At 40.3% G+C, this 17,812-nt stretch overlaps 1 protein-coding gene across 4 annotated transcripts; it reads right to left on the minus strand.

Annotated features, from left to right (window-relative positions):
- Positions 1-1,135: 1,135 nt before the first annotated feature.
- cep85l (centrosomal protein 85, like) lies at positions 1,136-17,502 on the minus strand. 4 transcript variants are annotated; one of them, XM_073493435.1, is made up of 13 exons: positions 17,251-17,379; positions 14,868-15,032; positions 13,424-14,292; positions 12,265-12,350; positions 11,377-11,494; positions 11,130-11,282; positions 10,655-10,807; positions 8,591-8,742; positions 7,756-7,873; positions 7,610-7,660; positions 6,008-6,115; positions 3,868-4,045; positions 2,722-2,980 (listed from the first exon to the last, which is right to left on the minus strand). In XM_073493435.1, exons 1-13 carry the CDS (start codon positions 17,297-17,299, stop codon positions 2,814-2,816), a joined length of 2,367 nt encoding a protein of 788 aa, XP_073349536.1. In that variant the 5' UTR covers positions 17,300-17,379; the 3' UTR covers positions 2,722-2,813. The 4 variants fall into 4 exon arrangements, with proteins under 4 accessions (XP_073349538.1, XP_073349536.1, XP_073349535.1 ...); XM_073493434.1 differs by having other exon boundaries at positions 8,591-8,745; XM_073493437.1 differs by lacking the exon at positions 6,008-6,115 and having other exon boundaries at positions 1,136-2,980; positions 17,251-17,502.
- Positions 17,503-17,812: the final 310 nt, after the last annotated feature.

Raw genomic sequence — 17,812 nt, forward strand, 5'->3', positions numbered from 1 at the left:
TTGTTAATTGTATGCTTTTGTAATAGAAGTGCTGTCTTTTCATGCTGTTAAAGCTCATTAAATTCAATTGAGAGATAGAGTGGGGAGTGAGAGGCAATTTCCTTTTGGGAGGATAAAGTCTTAGTCGAACAGGGAGTGTTAGATACAGAGAAAGAGAGGAGGGAAAGAAAAAATAAGGAGGAAAAGTACTTCTGTATTTTCGTGGGGAAATGTACTGACATGAACTTCATCAGTTTCCTCTCATCCATTTACTGCCAGTTTTAATCCAACTAATATTTTCAAGTCATATTCCTTCCTTTTGGTTTAATCTTTGAAACATTTTTCTTCCTCATCATCCTCACTGAGGGCAGCTGTAGCTCAGGAGGTAAAGCGGGTCATCCAGTAATTGGAAGGTTGCTGGTCTGATTCCCCCAGCTGCACATCAATGCATCCTTGAGCAAGGCACTGAACCCCAAACTGCTCCTGATGAGCAGGTCGGAACCTTACATGGTAGCCTCTGCCATCAGTGTGTAAATGGGTGTATGTGACAAGTGTTGTGCAGCGCTTTGAGTGGTCAGTAGACTGGAGAAGTCCATTTAGTTTAGTTCCAGAGAAGTGTATTCCTTTCTCCAAGGAGATTTATCACCTGCTTAAACTTTCTTCTCCTCTCTTTTACTTTGAATCTTCCTCGTCTTTTTTCTCCATGTGAGTTGCTTTCCCCTTGTCTGGTTCAAAAATACAAACTCTTTTTCTTATGTTCTGTAAGAAGTTCCTGTTGACTGTTTTCAGTGGTTTGCTGTCAAACTAATCTGAGTAACTTCACAGTTTGTTTGATTTTGTCCATTGCGTGTTCTGATGCAGGTAACCTTTGCTCTTCTGTGGGCATGCAACAAGCATATTGATTTTTCTGGATGCCAGCTCTTTGTTGTTCACTGACATTATTTTGTAATGTGCACACAAAATACTGCAAGTATTCTGACACCAGATTGTAAGGAATCATATTATTTCTTTAGAAAAATAATTTTATTTGCCATCTGAACAAATAAGATCAAAGCTGAATATATAAAAAAAACATTATTTAGAAACATCACTGTATATAGACATAACTTTGGCATTCATAGAATTTGAAGTAAAGTAGTAAAAAAGAGTCAAAGGATCAAACAGAGGATATTTTTTATATACAGAGAAAGAAGCCATCCAGTGGCTTGTTAAATCTTCAACAGCTGGACTGAACACACCAACTATTTGATTTTGGTTGTCATACTTCATTAGAGCACGTAAATACTACAAACCTGTCAAATCATGCAGACAAAAAAAATCTTATTAGTTTCAGATAACTCAAGCTCGATAGTGAACTTGATGTATTGTATACTGTATGCATTCACTTTACTTAGGGGTCATTGGAAACAATAAGCATTTGAAAAGTGAAAAATGACAAAAAAGATACCGTGACAGCACAACGGCAGCCGATATTGCTATTATTGTAAGACATTTTAGTTAATTTCTCACAGTTATCTTAAAGGTACAGTGTGTAATATGTAGTGGCATCTATCAGAACAGACTTGGCAGAAATAGAATATAATATTCATGAGTATGTTTTAATTACTTTATAATAACCTGAAAATAAGAGTCATTGTGTTTTCATTTCCTTAGAATGAGCCATGGCGCACTGCCATGTTTCTACAGTAGCCCACAACAGACAAACCTGGCACTAGTTAGGGTCTTTCACGTTTTTAAATTTAGTGGGCAGCCGCCCGAAATGCACTGGTTGGAAGATGAAGAAGAAGAAGAGCGTATGGCTGCTGTTTCCTGCTAAACGATCTGTATTAGGAGAAGTTTAAAACCACAATCTGATAAAGGATGGATGATCATACTTATACAGGAGCGTGAATCGTTGTCGAAGAAACAAAAACTCCAGGACACTCTACGAGATCGGGACAAGCGACAACATGAAACAAGAATAAACACTGGAGCTGCCTTTCCCAGATGTAAATCTCTGATGGCAGAGAAATGTTTGCAGACTGATGCTGAAGTGTCCTGCTTTCTGCTGGACAGGTCAGAGTAACGTTAAAGATTACAACCGACCATAGTATACATGAACCCCGCTGCTAATGGTACAAAACCTAGATGACACATGGAGCAATAACTAACATTAGAGCTGTGTGCCAAAGACACAGACAGATAAACTGAGGAGAAGTCCACTCATCACCCAGTTAATACATTCTGTGGATATTTTTCACAGTGCTCCATCATTTCTTTGTAGGATCCTAATAATTTTTTTTGTTATAAACTATAATTTTATGGACTTAATAACTAAACACATATTTACCTTATCACTTGAGTTAGTACAAATACTTGACGCTGTTGTGAACAAGTCCATATTTAGAAAATGGGTCTCTTGTCCCTGAGGGCCACCGTAGCTTCTGGAGCCTCTCCAACGTCTTCGCAAAGAGAGGGGTGAGCGAGGGAGTGTTGCAATCTACAACCTCACCGCTAGATGCCACTAAAGTCTCGATATATTACACAATGTACCTTTAACATCTAGAAGTGTAACATGCACCCTCTGGGCAATCTCTGGTGCAATCCCATTGAGTCCACATCACATGTAAGGACCAACAACTCCATATGAGGATAGGCTGAACAACGTGGTTGGACTACTTGAAACATTAACATCGTCCATCGTCATCTACAAGCCGCAGTGACACAAAACACTTCCCTGGGAAAAGTCAGCATCATTATTGACCTTATAACCTTTTGTTCTAACTGTTGTTATTCTTCATGTGTTGAGAAGTAAACAAGCTAAAAAAGCCATCAAAGCTGGACGGTACTGGGTGTCACTGGGAGACACAGCTGTCACCCATACATTGAGCATAGCAGTCTGAGATGCTTTTCCTCAGCTTATCGATGTCTCTCCTCAGCTCGCTGACCTCGAGCAGCTTGAACCTCAGTTCTTCTTGCACCATCAGTCTGCAGTCAGTCTCCTCCACTGAAACACTCAACGCTGGACAGAGACAGCACAGTAGAAACAGTTATCACAAGATAAGGTATAATGAGCCAGACTGTCACTTCAAACATTCAGGAATGCTAAATCAATTATGTGAAATTATTGTGCTTGGTTACTGCAGGCTAGTTTTTGGTTTAGTAGAATATTGACAGCACTATGTGTTGTCGAGTATAGAGCTGGAGTCAGGTCGTGGTTAGCCTAACTTATCATAAAGACTGGAGGTAGGGGGAAACCGCTAGCTTGGTTACACCTACTAACCTACCTACCTCTAAAGCTTGCTTATTATTAATATCTTGTCTCTCTTTCGTTCAATCTGTGCACACACAGACGTCAACTTGAGGTACAGAATTTGGGATAGTTACTGAAACCCATTGTCCATCCAAGTTTCTTGGATAATTGTTCAGTAGTTTAAAGTTAGTTTAAAGTAGGAAAAAAAGTTTCCTTAAATAAATAGGCATCTTTGTGGAAACTTGTATGTTGAAGTAAAAGTGTATGTAACGCCATGAGTTACATAGTGAAGAAACAAGTGACAGAGACACAGTTCAAGACACTGTACCATCAACATGATTCTGACTGATAGTAAAAATGTTAAATTACATTACTTTAAATTGACTGTAGCCACCTATTTGTAATATCTGACGTAAAATATTAGGTTTGTTATTAGTTAATTTAGTTCACAGTTGTGTTTGATATTCATGTGAAACATGTACGTCACAGGGAAATCAAATTATATCATTAAACTCCTCACTCTTCGTGTTGTTAATATGTTACTTAAACAGGAACATTACCTACATCCAAAGCCTTGCATAGAGAATGTATCTGTGTGTGTGTGTGTGTGTGTGTGTGTGTGTGTGCGTGCGTGCGTGCGTGCGTTATCCACATACATTTCATGCCCAGAAGCAAAGACAGGTTTGGCTCTTTTCCCTGCGCTCTCTGAGCCAGGATGCTGCAGAGAGCCTGGAGGTCCAGCAGACACAGGGACATCTCTTTCAGCAGCTGGCCCACTTCTGGTATCTCCACATGGGATAGAGGATGCAACAGCCCTTCATCCGCCTGCCGCTGCTTCTCAAGGGGAAACAAAGGCACATATTATAGTTTCCAGTAACTTTCTCTCTTCTTCTCTCTTTTAAACATGCCATCTCTCTCACACAGCAGAAAACCAGACCCTCAGGGTTATAACAGTTGTTTTCTGTATTAATTAGTGAACCTTATTTAAAAAAAACAACAAAACAACATTCAAAGCAATTCAAAAAACTAAGTGGAAAACAATTACTATTTCAAACAAGTAAAATATACCAAATCACAATATTTGTTTACAATAACTTCCGACGCAACAATTAAATTGTATGCCCATAAGCTACATACAATTTAACGGTCACTTTCTGTGATGTCATTCCAAAGTAGATACATGTCATTCATCTAAAATGCATATTTAATGCTTTCATATCTCATTTATAACATTGATCAACACTGACCCTATATTTCTATATTAGTGGATGAATAAATGATTCAGGGGTTAGGGATTCATATTCTTCCCCAAAATTAGGCATTTTCTATCCTGGGAACAGACGCAGTCCATCCCAGGAATCCCTAGCACTGCATTTGTTTTGAAGGTATAACTTTAGGGTCAAAACCCACTGTTCATATTTACACAGCGTCACGCGAATGTGTGAAAGATGTGAATTTTGAGTCTACTTGCGTCTTTTCATTGACTTTGTATGTAATCTAGACAGGCAGATAATGTGCCTTGTGTTTAGTCTGAATGCCCCATTAGTGTGTGGAGAGCTCAGCCCTACCCTCATGCAAACCTTGTGTCACAGAGAGCAGAGGTGAAGAGAGAAAGGCAGACAGGCAGACAACACCATTCAGAACCCGGTTTTAAGTGCCGCTGCTCGTCTGTGGCCATGCTCCACATTATCTTGCGTAATTATTGTCTGCATTCTATTCTATTCTATGAATAGGGTTAACATTTTCTTACCGATTGGTCAATAGTCATTATGGTTTTAGAGCAAATACATCGACATCAATGGCATTAATGGAGTTAACAGAAGAAATTACTAGTTGTATTGACAATAGGAAGTTTGTAGTAGGGGTTTTTATAGATTAATATAGTTGTGCTATATTGGGTGAAAAGCTATACGGGAAACACGCAGCAGTACAAATAGATGATTACATATCAACATGCCTAGACATAACTGTTGGGGTCCCACAGGGGTCGGTAGTAGGGTCCAAAATTGTTTATTTTGTACATAAATGATATATGTATGGTGTCCAGAAAAGTAAAATTTGGAGGAGGTCACCACAAAGTTTAACTGAAACAGTGGTTTAGCATAAACAGATAAGTACAGATGATGATTGATAATATTAATGTGGAGTATATGAAAAATAATTTCTGGGTGTGATTTTAGACCACAAAATCTGCTGGAAAACTCAGATCAGTTATGTTAGAACAAAGCTGGCAAAGAGCATTGCCGTTCTGGGCAAAACAAAACACATACTGGACCAAAAATCACTGCGCCTTCTGTGTTCTTCACTTGTATCACCATATCTAAATTACTGTGTGGAAGCTTGGGGCAACACTTACAAGCATTATGCATACTTCAAAAGAGAGCAATCAGGATAGTACATAATGTGGGGTATAGGAAACAGACAAACTGTTTTTAAAGTCACATGCATTCAAATGTATAGATCTGGTCAAATTTAAAACTTCAATAATCATGTTTAAAGCAAGAAATACTTTACTTCTGGGCAACATTCAAAGACTGTTCTGTGACAGGGAGGGGGGTTATAATTTCAGAGGAGTTGTTCGTACAACTAAGAGTCTGTGTATGTCAGTGTATGGGGTGCTTATTCCCTCCAGTAAGTGGAAAGTTCTTGTGTTTTTGTGTGGGTGGAAATGGGTCTGGTCTAAAAAATAGACTTTGACTGCCTGTAGGAACTCTCGACACATCAATCTGCAGCTAATAATGCAGCATGACAGACAGAAAGACATTGAGAGACACTTAAGACTTCTAACACTGATACCTGGGGGAAGGCTCTGGGTGCAGTGTCAAGGCTTTCTTCCTTTTCTCGTGGATAAGACTGTAGTCGATAAAGAAGGCCACTTTTTTTTTGCAGTCTTGTACTGTTGGCCTAACAAAGCACAAAATGCCAGAGGTAAGCCTGATTTATTCTTTAGAGGAAGAATATACAGCCTATAAGCCTCCAAATAACACTATTTTTCAGTATGATCAATCATTACTTCAAGTTCACGATCCGTAAAATTACACTTCTTCTTCAGTTCTTTGCTTCTGACATTTCTCCTCACAATAAACTCAATTCTGGCCCTTTATAAGCAAACCAGGTAACTCGGGCTGTGTTTAGAACCATTCATAGTAAATTGTGGGGTTGGTCAGACGTAAAATTTTAGGATGATTGAGATGTATGAAATGACCCTGGGGACCAGACGTACGTGGGGTTTTATAAATCTGACTAAAGGACTGTGTATGCATGCTTCCTGTTTTGTGTGGACACAGATTTCTACACCTGAATATACACAGAGTTTTACACATTTGGCCCCTGGTTGTTACATTTCTCTGATTCAAAACTCGCTTCTCCCATTGGTTAAAAGTGCACCTGACCACTCTGCAGTTCCGCTTATAGGACACTACAGCGGCAACGACATTCATCCACGCCGAAGAAACAAGCAGGATTAACTAGGCAGACAGACACGCGCTAATATCCACCAGTGCGATTCCAAGTGAGGCTTTTGTTATTGTCTGGGCAGATACTATCTATCACTGTTATTGATAGCATGTATTGTATGCTTTAAAACTGCATTTATTGTGAGTGTTGTAGACTGACAAGTCTGATTTGCTGCTGTTTTACACTGTAAAACATTGTGATTGCTGTTCGCTTTTCTTTGTGCTTATCACAAGCTGATTTGAGCTTTTCCACTGTGTGGATCTAAGTGTTAGCTTGCCGCTGCGTGAGTGCACAATAAGGCACATTTCTATCTGATACAAGGACCAGAGGAAGGTGATTGAGCCTGAGTTTGTTCACCAGCCACCAAGTGATAGAAAGGCGAGTACTGCGTCTCTCCACGGTAGTTTCCTCCTCCTCACTGCACTCCAATTATTAGCTCTTTCCCGTCTCTCTTGCTTTCCTCTCTACATGTAAAGCCAATTCCTATGTGTGTGTGGTGTGTGTGTTGCTAGGTCATTATTGAGGGTTGGCATACTTTTGAGTAGACTAGGTCTCATTACATAGGAGTCTACTGAAGTGGCTGATTGCTTTCCAGCTATTAGTCACTTTGCTTAATTGCAATATGGAACTGTGTGCGATTGAACAAAAGTATGGCACACAACCTGCCACTCCTACACCGTTGAAGGGGTTGTCAGATGAGACACGTCTATGGTAGCCAAGCCCTGATAGGCCAGCCACGCACACGCAATAGAGGGCTCTGCCTGTACGTATGGATCTAAGGATCACAACCTTTGTTTTCGGCAGATCTACCCACTGACACAGTGGCGATGCTGTGGTCTGGCTATGCAAATTGAATAAAGCACTCTTTCTTATTCGATTTTCAAGAATATGACCCCATGGTGGAGAACCTTCCTTAGTGTGTGGAAATGCTCATTACCGTACCGTTAGTTGCGAGGTCAGTCTCTCAATCTGTTCTCTTTGATGCTCAATCAGCTGGTGGAAAACAGAAATAACATGTTAATGGGTTTTTGACTTTATCTGAGTATTTGTGTGCATGCATTTGTGCATGTGTATGTTTAGGATGCTACCCTGCTGCTGTGGTCTTGCTGCTCCAGAAGTTTAGCGTTTTCCACCTCAAGCTGCTTCAGGTCTTGCATCGGTGACCTCACCCCATCATCCAAACACTGCTGCACCTTCTTCTGCAGGCTTTACCAAGATGAGACATGTAGTCAAGAAGAGAGAGACACACACGACAAGTACTTAACACAGAGCAAGACGTACGACCATATTAGCAGCAGTCATGCCCAGAACCGTAGCCAGGATTATAGAACTACTGAGGTCATGGCCCCCACCCCCACTCATCCATCGAGACAATTTTGAAGTCTAATAGTATAGATCTATGCATCAATTTTCGACTTACCAAATATAAGATATCAGAAAAAATGGTAGCTACGGTCCTGGTTAGGACATTTTGTTTGTTTGTTTGTTCAGACTGAATGCAAAGCAACATTAAGAGGCAGCCCAACTAAATACTCAGTTAAAGCAAAGACACCAGAGGACACCTATTCACTCTGGGTGGCACAAATTAAGGTGAAGATGCAACCTTGTGAGTTAAAAATGTTTCAATTTCAGCAAAAAACTGTTTAGGCTTTATGATGTCATACATGTACAGAGATTGAGGAAGGAAACAACAGATAAATAACAAAGAGATCAATCCCAGCTATCACACTAAAACAGCTTAGGTGCACGGTGCAGGACATGGTTGGCTTGTACACTGCTACAGATTGTACACTGGCTGTTTGAGCAGCACTCCAGAAGTCAAATTAGGATGAATAACACAAGGTGAAAGTTTACTTTGTGAATATATCTTAAAACAAGCTAACAGCAGCTGTGTGTCATGGCAGGCATTAGTTGATTTTGTACCTGTGTACAGATGCAATCAGCTCCTTCTCTCTCTTAGACTGTATCTCAATCTTGATGTTTTTCTCCTTCATCAGAGCATATCCGTCCTCGAGGCTCTTCTGTAACCGAGATACTGTTATCTCCAGATCCTTGGCTTTCTGCTGTACCTCCTCCTGCTGAGCACACACAATGGTACACAGTGTGGTCACTAGAACTGAACACTGCTTTGTCCAAACAGTGCACAAACACCATGCAAGTGTATTACCATTGATGTGCAAAAGATATTTATTAACTAATTCAGCATTGCAAACGATGCATGATCATCTTCAAATTTTACACACATTACTCAAACAAATATATTGGCCCAACAGTCTTTACCAGGTCTATACAAGCGATCACACATGTAAAAAAAGAAACAACCAATGAAACCAACAAACACATGATCAAAATATAAATAAAAATGTGTGTATATATGTGTGTGTGTGTGTGAGAGAGAGAGAGAGAGAGAGAGAGAGAGAGAGATGCTTTTTTGTGTATAAAGTCAGGTTGTGTTGTTGTCCTGTTAGTGCAGTCAACTCGTGTTTGTGACAAGAGGAGGAGGAACCACTTTCCAAAGAAGACGAGGCAAGCTAGCTGCTGTTAGCCATGGCTAATCTGTGTTGTTAGCATGGTGAAGAAGTGATATTTTTGGTGAGGTGAGGCAGTCTCCACTTGCACAATGTACTGTCACGTATATCCACCTTACGTACTGCACGTTCTTATCCCTCCATTGCCAGCTTAACCCGTACATAGTGTTTTTAACATTTTTGATCATTAAGATAGATAGATAGATAAGATTTAACCAGCGAGTTTAGCCTGTCAGCTAGCCTAGCTGGCTTCCCGTTGCCCAGCCTTAAAAAAAGTCACACTCTAATATTTCGTTGGACTGCCTTTAGCTTTGATTACGGCACATATTCACCGTGGCATCACATTGATAAGCTTATGCAATGTCACAACATTTATTTCCATCCAGACTTGCATTTATTTAAAAAAAGTATTTTAACTGAGTTACAGATGAAAAAGCACAGAGATAACTATAGACTTAGATTGTACAGATCAATAACTTAGCTAGCTTTTTACACTTGGTGCTTCAAAGAGCTGTCTTGTGAAAGCGAGCGGTTAAACTCCGACTTCATTGCTGGATAATGGATTGAAATCACAAATCAGAGAGCTGGATGACTGGTTGTACTATTATGTGTATATGCAGAGCTTTTTAGGAGGCCAGCTAGGCTAGCTGATAGGCTAACCTCGCCAGTTGAAAACATCTACCAAATGAACAAATATTCTTAAAACCCTATATACAAAAAAAATTGGTAAACTATTACCAACATACATACAACATACAAAGTGAACTGTGAAAAGTGAAGTATTTTAACTAAGTTACAAATGAAAAAGCAGTGAGATAATATAACTAATATATGGATTCGTAAAGCAGATATAGGTCACACTACATTGTGCAAGTGGAGAAAGTAAGTGAGCAGTCTGAGTTCAACATTCCGGGCTTGTGTGTAGGTTGCCCATTTGTATTTGTTTTTTCAACAAGCACTCAGCTGGGACGAGGACAGAGACAGCAGAAATGACAGGACCTTTGATGTGCATGTCTTCCCTCTCTCTCTTCCTGCTCCCACGCAGGCCACAGCTACAGTCACTCTTCAGTACAAACTCTACAGACATTCATCAGCAGAGGCTGTGAGATCTAATGTTCCTCCATCTGCATCCATAATGACACAGCTACATACACTTGCCAGTGCAGACTGTGACTACACTCTTATTTCCCTGCAAGACTGATTTTTGTGCTTCAGTAGGCTACGTAGATCATATATCATTTAGTTATTTGTGTTTAAAGTGTGTTTATTGTGATTATTTCCGACTTTGTTGTGCTGTAAATCCCATGTTGGCATACATTGTTTTATTTTTAACTGACCGGATGCACTCTGCCATTCTGCTGTCTGACTTCCTGTCTGGCTCGATCTGCTCTGTGCAAATTGAGGCAGCGGGTCCTGTCTAAAATAGACTCTGTGCGTATAGGTTTACATTTGTGTGTACCTGCCAGGACTGGGCCTGTACCTCGTCCAGCGTCGGTAGGTCTGAAAGGTATTTCTCCAGTGTCTCTATGCGTTGCTGTTTCTCTTGGTTCTGTTCACTCTCTCTCTGACACTTCTTTTTCAAACTGCTGATGTAGCGATCCCGTGTCTTTATCTGTTGACAAAAAACACCTCACATAACTGGCTTTCATAATAAAATGCTGAATGCATTTAACTCATTTGCACATTATAAAAAAGCATGGTTATAAAATAAACCACTCATACATTAATCAGTTCACATCAGTTATCATGTTAGGTACAAAAAATAACTAATTTATAAAATCTTGATTGATTTCTGTTCAAATGGTACATGTGGCCTGTATTTGTGCTCTTGACGTTATTTTAAGAATCACATGGAATAGTTACTCTGCTCACCATATTTTCTAAACCTTCTTTGTATTAACGATTGTGAATTCTGTCTTGGTAATTTGCTGTACCTTTTCCTCCAGTTTTCTGATGTCTTCTGCATATTTTTGTGTGGTTTGTTTGAAGAACTCATTCAACTGGAGTACTTCCAGTTCAGCCACTGCTAGCTTCCTGCCAAGTTCTTCATCAGATGGGTGTTTGCTTGGTGTTTTATTCGCTGATTCCTGTTGGACAACCAGAACTTATATAAATATTTGAAGCTATGATCAAATTATGAATTGGATGCTCACTTATGACATAGACGTGGCAAGTTGTCACCTTGGTATTTAGAATGTGGGGGTCGTCAAGCCATCCTCTCTGGCTCTGCAGAACCTGCTGTGCTCTGAGCTCATTCTCTCTGATCCGGGCGTGGAGCTGCAAAATCTGCTGTTTTTGTCTGAAACACAGAATCCCTCCTGCTTAGAAACATTGTCATCTGTAAATACAGTTTAATCACAAAGCTCTTTTTTGTCTTTGTTGATAGCATTATACAATGGCTTTACATGTTAATGACAGTAGAATGAACTAGTCAAAGCAGCAAAGGCAAACACGAGGGCCCGCAAAACGCAGCAAAGCACGTAAAAATATAGCCATATGCATTAACGGGTTCAAACATTTTCCTGTTCAACAGAAGGAAGTAGTTGAAATGATTAGAGCTCGGGGTCCAGAGCACCAGAGCATCCCAATAAATGGGTGACATGTCTGGTGAATATGCAGGCCATGCAACAACTGGGATGTTTACGGCCATGAAGTGTGTACAGATTCTTGCAACATGGGGCAGTGTAATGTGATTCTGCATCATTAGGTGATAGCAGCGTATGAATGGCACGACAACAAGCCTGAGGATCTCGTCATGGTATCTCTGTGCATTTAAATTGCCATCAATAAAATGCACAAGTTCAGTGTTGACCAGCACAGAGATATGTTAGATTAGATTAGATAGGCTTTATTTATCCCACAGCAGGGAAATTCACTTGTTACAACAGCTCAAGATGCAACAAGTACAGAAAAAAGAATCAGACAAATACGCATAAAGTTAAATAGAAAAAGAAAAAGAAATAAATAAGATATTTACAAAAAAGTGAGTGGAAAGTGATTGTTCAGGTAGTGCACAATATAGCTGGAGGAAGTGTCAGGGCAAGTGTTTTTGAGTGTGTCCTGCAGTACCTATCTATTTCCAGTTCTCTCTGTCCAAGCAGCCCCTCTTTAACCTTCACCAGAGTGTTGACTGAAAGTGAAGTCCCCATCAGCATCTGGAAACACACACAAACATGCACAATTGAACACATACAGTGCATAATGTAGGATTCACATCCTGTGTAGACTCATTAAATTAGCAGGGGCCTCAATGGTGTTCTGAGTTGTGTCCAGAGGTTAAGAGGGGGAGCTGAATTTCATCCCTTGTTTTAAGGAGTCTTGACAGTGTGAGATGCGACATGTCACTCCTACCCTCTGTTCCTCTAACTTACCAAACTTTCATTTATCTTAAATGCGTATTTAATTATTAACACAGAATGTTATAAGGGGGTTAACAGATTCAAAAAGGTGGCGCTCTCAACATCTAAAGGATACCAAATATCACATGTATGAATCAACAAGATATCACACATTTAGAAATGAGTGAGTGATATACATTAATAGTACAGGCCTGAAATGTTATGAATGGCAAACCCTCTAAATGTTCATTGTTATGCAGATGATATCCAATTATACTTACCAATGAAGCCAAATGAAACCAATCAGTTATCTTAACTTCAGGCACGTCTTCAGGAATTTAAACCCTGAATGACCTGTAATTTTCTGCTACTAAACTCAGACAAACTCATCGGAGTACCTCATTAGAGACAATTAACGGAAAGCAATAAATTAATAATAAATAAAATAAAATAAATAATAAATGTATATTCCATCAGAAACACAAGATGAAGAAGCTGAACTGTTATTTTCACTTGACACTAAAGTAAAACACTAATGTAAGCAATGCTACGTTGAGGGCTTAAATTGTCTATGTAGCCCCTCAGTGGCTTTAAGTTTAGCTTTAGTCCCAACATTCAAGTTAAAAAAAAACTATGCTAGTCCCTCTTGAGTTCTATCGATCGATTTTGGTTGCAATATCCCCGTTTGTTTGTAATATGGTACTAAAGCCCTAAACGCAGGGAAGTAGTTTTAACTGGGGAACCAAGGTTAATTTTAATGTTGAAGAGCAGTCAACAGCTGTGCCTAGCCTTGTTCATTCATCATTGTTCAATTCAGGTGAATTGCATGGTAAACATGGAATTTTTTGGAAATACCTTTTCTTACATAATTATTATAATACTCCTCTTACCTGGTTAGGCCCTGGTTTCTGCTGATGTCCCTGTTGCCATGGCGACAGCCTATCTGCACCACAGCCATCTGTTGCAGTAGAAGTGTTGATCTGATCAAGTTTAATTCCACACTCTACTTTGGGCCTGTACTCCATCTGCTCAGTCAGCCACATCTGGGTGCGAATTGCAGTCTGGATTGGGGAGCCTCTATCAGTCTGATGACCCAGAGGGAGGTCGGTTTTTTTGGGTAAGCTCGGGCTATAAACCTTTCCCGCTCCCCGACCTGGTTGAGCATCTGGTAAAGCATTGTAGTTCATGTCCAAACTGTTGTGTTTTACAGGTGAGGACAGAGCTGAGGAAGGTGACAGGTCTGTTTCCAAACCAGTGGATCTACTACCATGGTTGTACCGGTAGCAGGGGCCGGAACCTGGTGAGCGCTGCAGCAAGCTGTAGCAGAGCAAGGAGGAAGATAAAGGTAAATAAAGGTCCAGGTTTGAACCAAGGGGTTCCTTTCTATACCCATATCGCAGACTTCTGTCCAGGGAGCCTTGACCATCTGGGTTGTACTGACTGCCTGATGTCCGACTGAAGCTCTTATCAGCCCCAGATGACAACTTGGTGAGAGAGGACGATCTCCGGATGGGCTTATGATCCTTCATGTCCAGACAGCTTGGTGCACCCAGGGGAGACGTGGCTGGTGGGAGCAGTTGGCAAGACCTGCTCCAGCGACTTGTACTGCTGGGTGAGGCTGGCATTCTAAAACTGGTGTAGGGTGAGGAGGATGGGGATGGCATCACATGGACAATGGGGATGCCATCATCATCCCTGCCCAAGTGATGCCGGGACAGTGGCTGGGAAGACAAAGGTATGGTACTGGAACTGGAGTCCTCTGTAGGAAGAAATACAGGCAAAAGAGACCAATGTGAATTTTTAAGAATCATGTCAGACATCATCATCAACATTACCACATGCATATTGGTGAGCATTATTGTGTTTGGTAGAGTCACATTGAATGACAACAATGCAACTGCCTTAAAGTACATTAAGTTATTTCTAAACTACCTGGGGTGACTACAGTGTCCAACTCTCAAATCAGCTCCACACAGGAGTCATTTCCTGAGGTACAGTGAGGTTTCTTCTCCCTTGTGCCAGTTTGGTATTTAGTAGGGGGTTTGCCATTGGCTGTCTAACAGTGCACCCCAACTTATTTGTCAAGAATCATGTTTTGCACCATTGCCCACTGCCTAGCTCTGACCAGGTCAGGAGAGCACTGTGGAGAGAAGTTTACCATTGTTCATTTACATATACTACCAACATTGTAGTGACACAAAGGTTGGAAAAGGTGGTTGAAAGGTCCCTGTTTAAATTCACCACATTCTCATCTTCATTTAATTGATGAAGTCCTGCTGGTTTCCCTTCTTGAAAATGACAAACAATGCAGAATAAATAGCCAGGGCACCCTACCTTCCACACTGTCAGAGCAGTACGTGCCGATGCCAGTGTCACAACTGTCAGACACTGAGCTGGATCGGTGCCCACGTGAGATACTGTTCCCAGAGCCAAGGGGGTTGGACTGCCAGGCTGATTCGTGGCCAGGGACCCATCCTGGAGAATCACCACTTTTGGAGCCTGAAAAACAATTTTTAAAAGGCTTTCTGTCAAACAAGTCATTCAGTTGCAAAACACAAGATTATCAGATGGGCTGCTCACTAATGTTTGATTGACTGACCCACACAGAGTAGAATAAGTTTGTACTCTACCTAAGAACAGCAAAGCAAATGTCCAGTACAGATAAAAAACTACAACACCTTATGTAAGTCAGCAAGATTCTCTTCTGTACAAAAAACTCCAGTTCTGACTAACTAGAGGGGAGTTGCAGGCTTTTTTTTGGCAACTCCCCTCCAGTTAGTTAGAAGTGAAGAAGCCTCTTGGATGAGAGGTGAAACGTCTCCAAGAGACTGGAACAAGTCCAGTTGCCTACGCTACAGCACTTAGAATTCTCCTTCAGATGCAACTTCAATCAAAGCCATCAATTCAGTCTAGTATGAGCTTTTCAACAGCCAGCAACCGTAATTCTTTCAGTTATTGCCTCCGCTAGTTTGTTACCATATACTAAATTATTTCCACCATCTATCAGTTAACAAAACCCTGCTCTCCAAATGAATGACTAAAGGGAAAGGTTATTAAAAACATATAGTTTATAACTTAGTCATTGGAGCTTTTGTTTTGCCATGAGTTTTCTGTGATGTAGGTCACAATATAAAAGTGTAATACATTTGATTACATTTAAAGGGTCATTCCAGACCTTAACCTCATTGAGAATCTTCGGAATGTGCTGGAGAAGACTCTACGCAGCGGCCCGACTCTCCCATCATCAATACAAGATCTTGGCAAAAAATGAATGCAACTCTGGATGGAAATAAATGTTATGACATTGCATAAGCTTGTCAAAATGATGCCACAGCGAATGCGTGCCATAATCAAAGCTAAGTGTGTGACCTTTTTGTTTGCCTGGCAGTGTATATAATTTTTGTGATTCTTTGAATGTGAATTCTCAGCCTCAACAAGTGCTTATTTTTAACTGGATTGGGTTGAAATATGCCCTGAACATCCAAGAAACCCTAAGGATCATTTGTAACATGTATTCAGTTGTTGAACAGTTGTTTACATTAGTTGGATTTACAGTAATCAAACTAATACTAAATCAGTTTTTAACCCAACTAATAATCTTTCATTCTTTAGGCTAATTAGGCTAAAAGAAGGCTTCACTTATGGAAAAGTGCTTTTTGGCTGGGTTGATGATGTCAGAAATGATTGTGAATTAATAAATGCAACAAATATTAACACTCTTCACATAAAAAAGTCTCAAAGAAAATTAAAATACACCTTCAGATGATATACAGTAAGTAAAACTATCTTTAAAAGCGGGTTTCAGCTCTGAACCTAAATATACTGAGCAAAAGCTGTGGCACTCATTTTTCTACGCACGGCCACATATTTTCTAGATGCGACAGAACTAAAATAATACTAAGAAACAACATTTTGATGCAAAAAGTAGTAAAGATATTCATTTTTGACGGTGACAGTTTCTTTGTTGGGATTAAACAGTATTTATTGTTATCAATTTAAATTACTTAAAACATTCTGCAACAACTATTTAAATGAATAAATTTTACAAATTATCCTGACAAGTTACACACATACAAACAATCTGCAAGGTTCCATGAATTTAATATAAGTTTTTACATTTTTGTTATTCGAGAAAATCGATGACATGAAGTCAAATTCTGTGCGAGTTGACATGGAATGATTCATATTAATATGATGATTTTCAGATTTTACATAGCCTGTATTTAGATAGTAATTACAAATAAATAAATATTATATTTTATATTGATTTCAAACACATCACAGCCTATGCTGATCATAAACTCGTTTGGTTAAATTAATTCTCACCTTCAGTCATTTCAGTTGCTACATACTCCGGTACAGTAGGTGGCGCTGTGCACCGTAAAACTTATGGTAGCAACCCGCCATTAAACTAATAGAAGAAGAAGCGGTCCCGTCGCTGTGGATGCTCTGGTCACCGTGTTCAGTTTGACGCTAACAGTACTGAGCTGACACACTGGCTGCACCACAGCTCAGGACGAGGGACAGCTCATTAACAGACACTGTCCCCGCTCAGGGACACTGTGTTTGTCCATGTAGCCTTAGCATACAGAAGCGTCATATGCTGCTCTGCGCTAGCCGCGGAGCACAGCTGCTCCTGGCCTTTTAAACAGCTAGCTTCACTCGCATCCTAGGCTTCATCTTCTCTTCCCACCCGGTTATCTTACGGACGTCTCACCTGATTTATTAGCTTCGTATCCATCTTCACAGTAACTTCTGTACCACATTCTGTGTGACTGGGCTACATGTAACCGCAGGAAAAAACGCCAGTCCGGTTACAGGACAAAAGGAGAAAACACCAAGACCAAAGTCTGGTAAAGCAGGAGTGCTGTCTCATGTCACATGTAACGATACATGACACTACACATGGTCAGAAACCCTCTGTGGCATGTCTCCAGACAGTCTCTGCCTGATAACGGTATCCTCCTGTGATGAAGCCTGCACATCCTGGCTCATCTGGAAGGAAGTGATCACAGCAGACTCCTCCTCCTCCTCCTCCTCATCCTTTAGTGTGGATCACAGCAGCCTCCGACACTGTCATGTGATTGCGATATTGCACTTTTGTATAAGAGGATGATAGATAACTTCTGTCCGCACTCCAACCATAGGTTAAAATACAACAGAGCCACCCATCGGCTATATAAATCTAAGGCTGGATTACATCAACAAGGATTGATTTATTAAACAATTACTTTTAAACATGATTGAATTATGCTTCAATGCGTATGCTTTAAAACTAA

This window comes from Pagrus major, chromosome 22, assembly GCF_040436345.1.
Source record: "Pagrus major chromosome 22, Pma_NU_1.0".
NCBI lineage: Eukaryota > Metazoa > Chordata > Actinopteri > Spariformes > Sparidae > Pagrus > Pagrus major.

Excerpts from the sequence above, each read along its gene's own strand:
- cep85l (XM_073493434.1), bottom strand. The coding sequence starts at position 17,299 with ATGTGGTACAGAAGTTACTGTGAAGATGGATACGAAGCTAATAAATCA. Across the intron at positions 11,283-11,376 it reads CCCACATTCTAAATACCAAG|GAATCAGCGAATAAAACACC; the intron begins GTGACAACTTGC and ends GTTGTCCAACAG. Across the intron at positions 10,808-11,129 it reads TCAGAAAACTGGAGGAAAAG|ATAAAGACACGGGATCGCTA; the intron begins GTACAGCAAATT and ends TTTTGTCAACAG.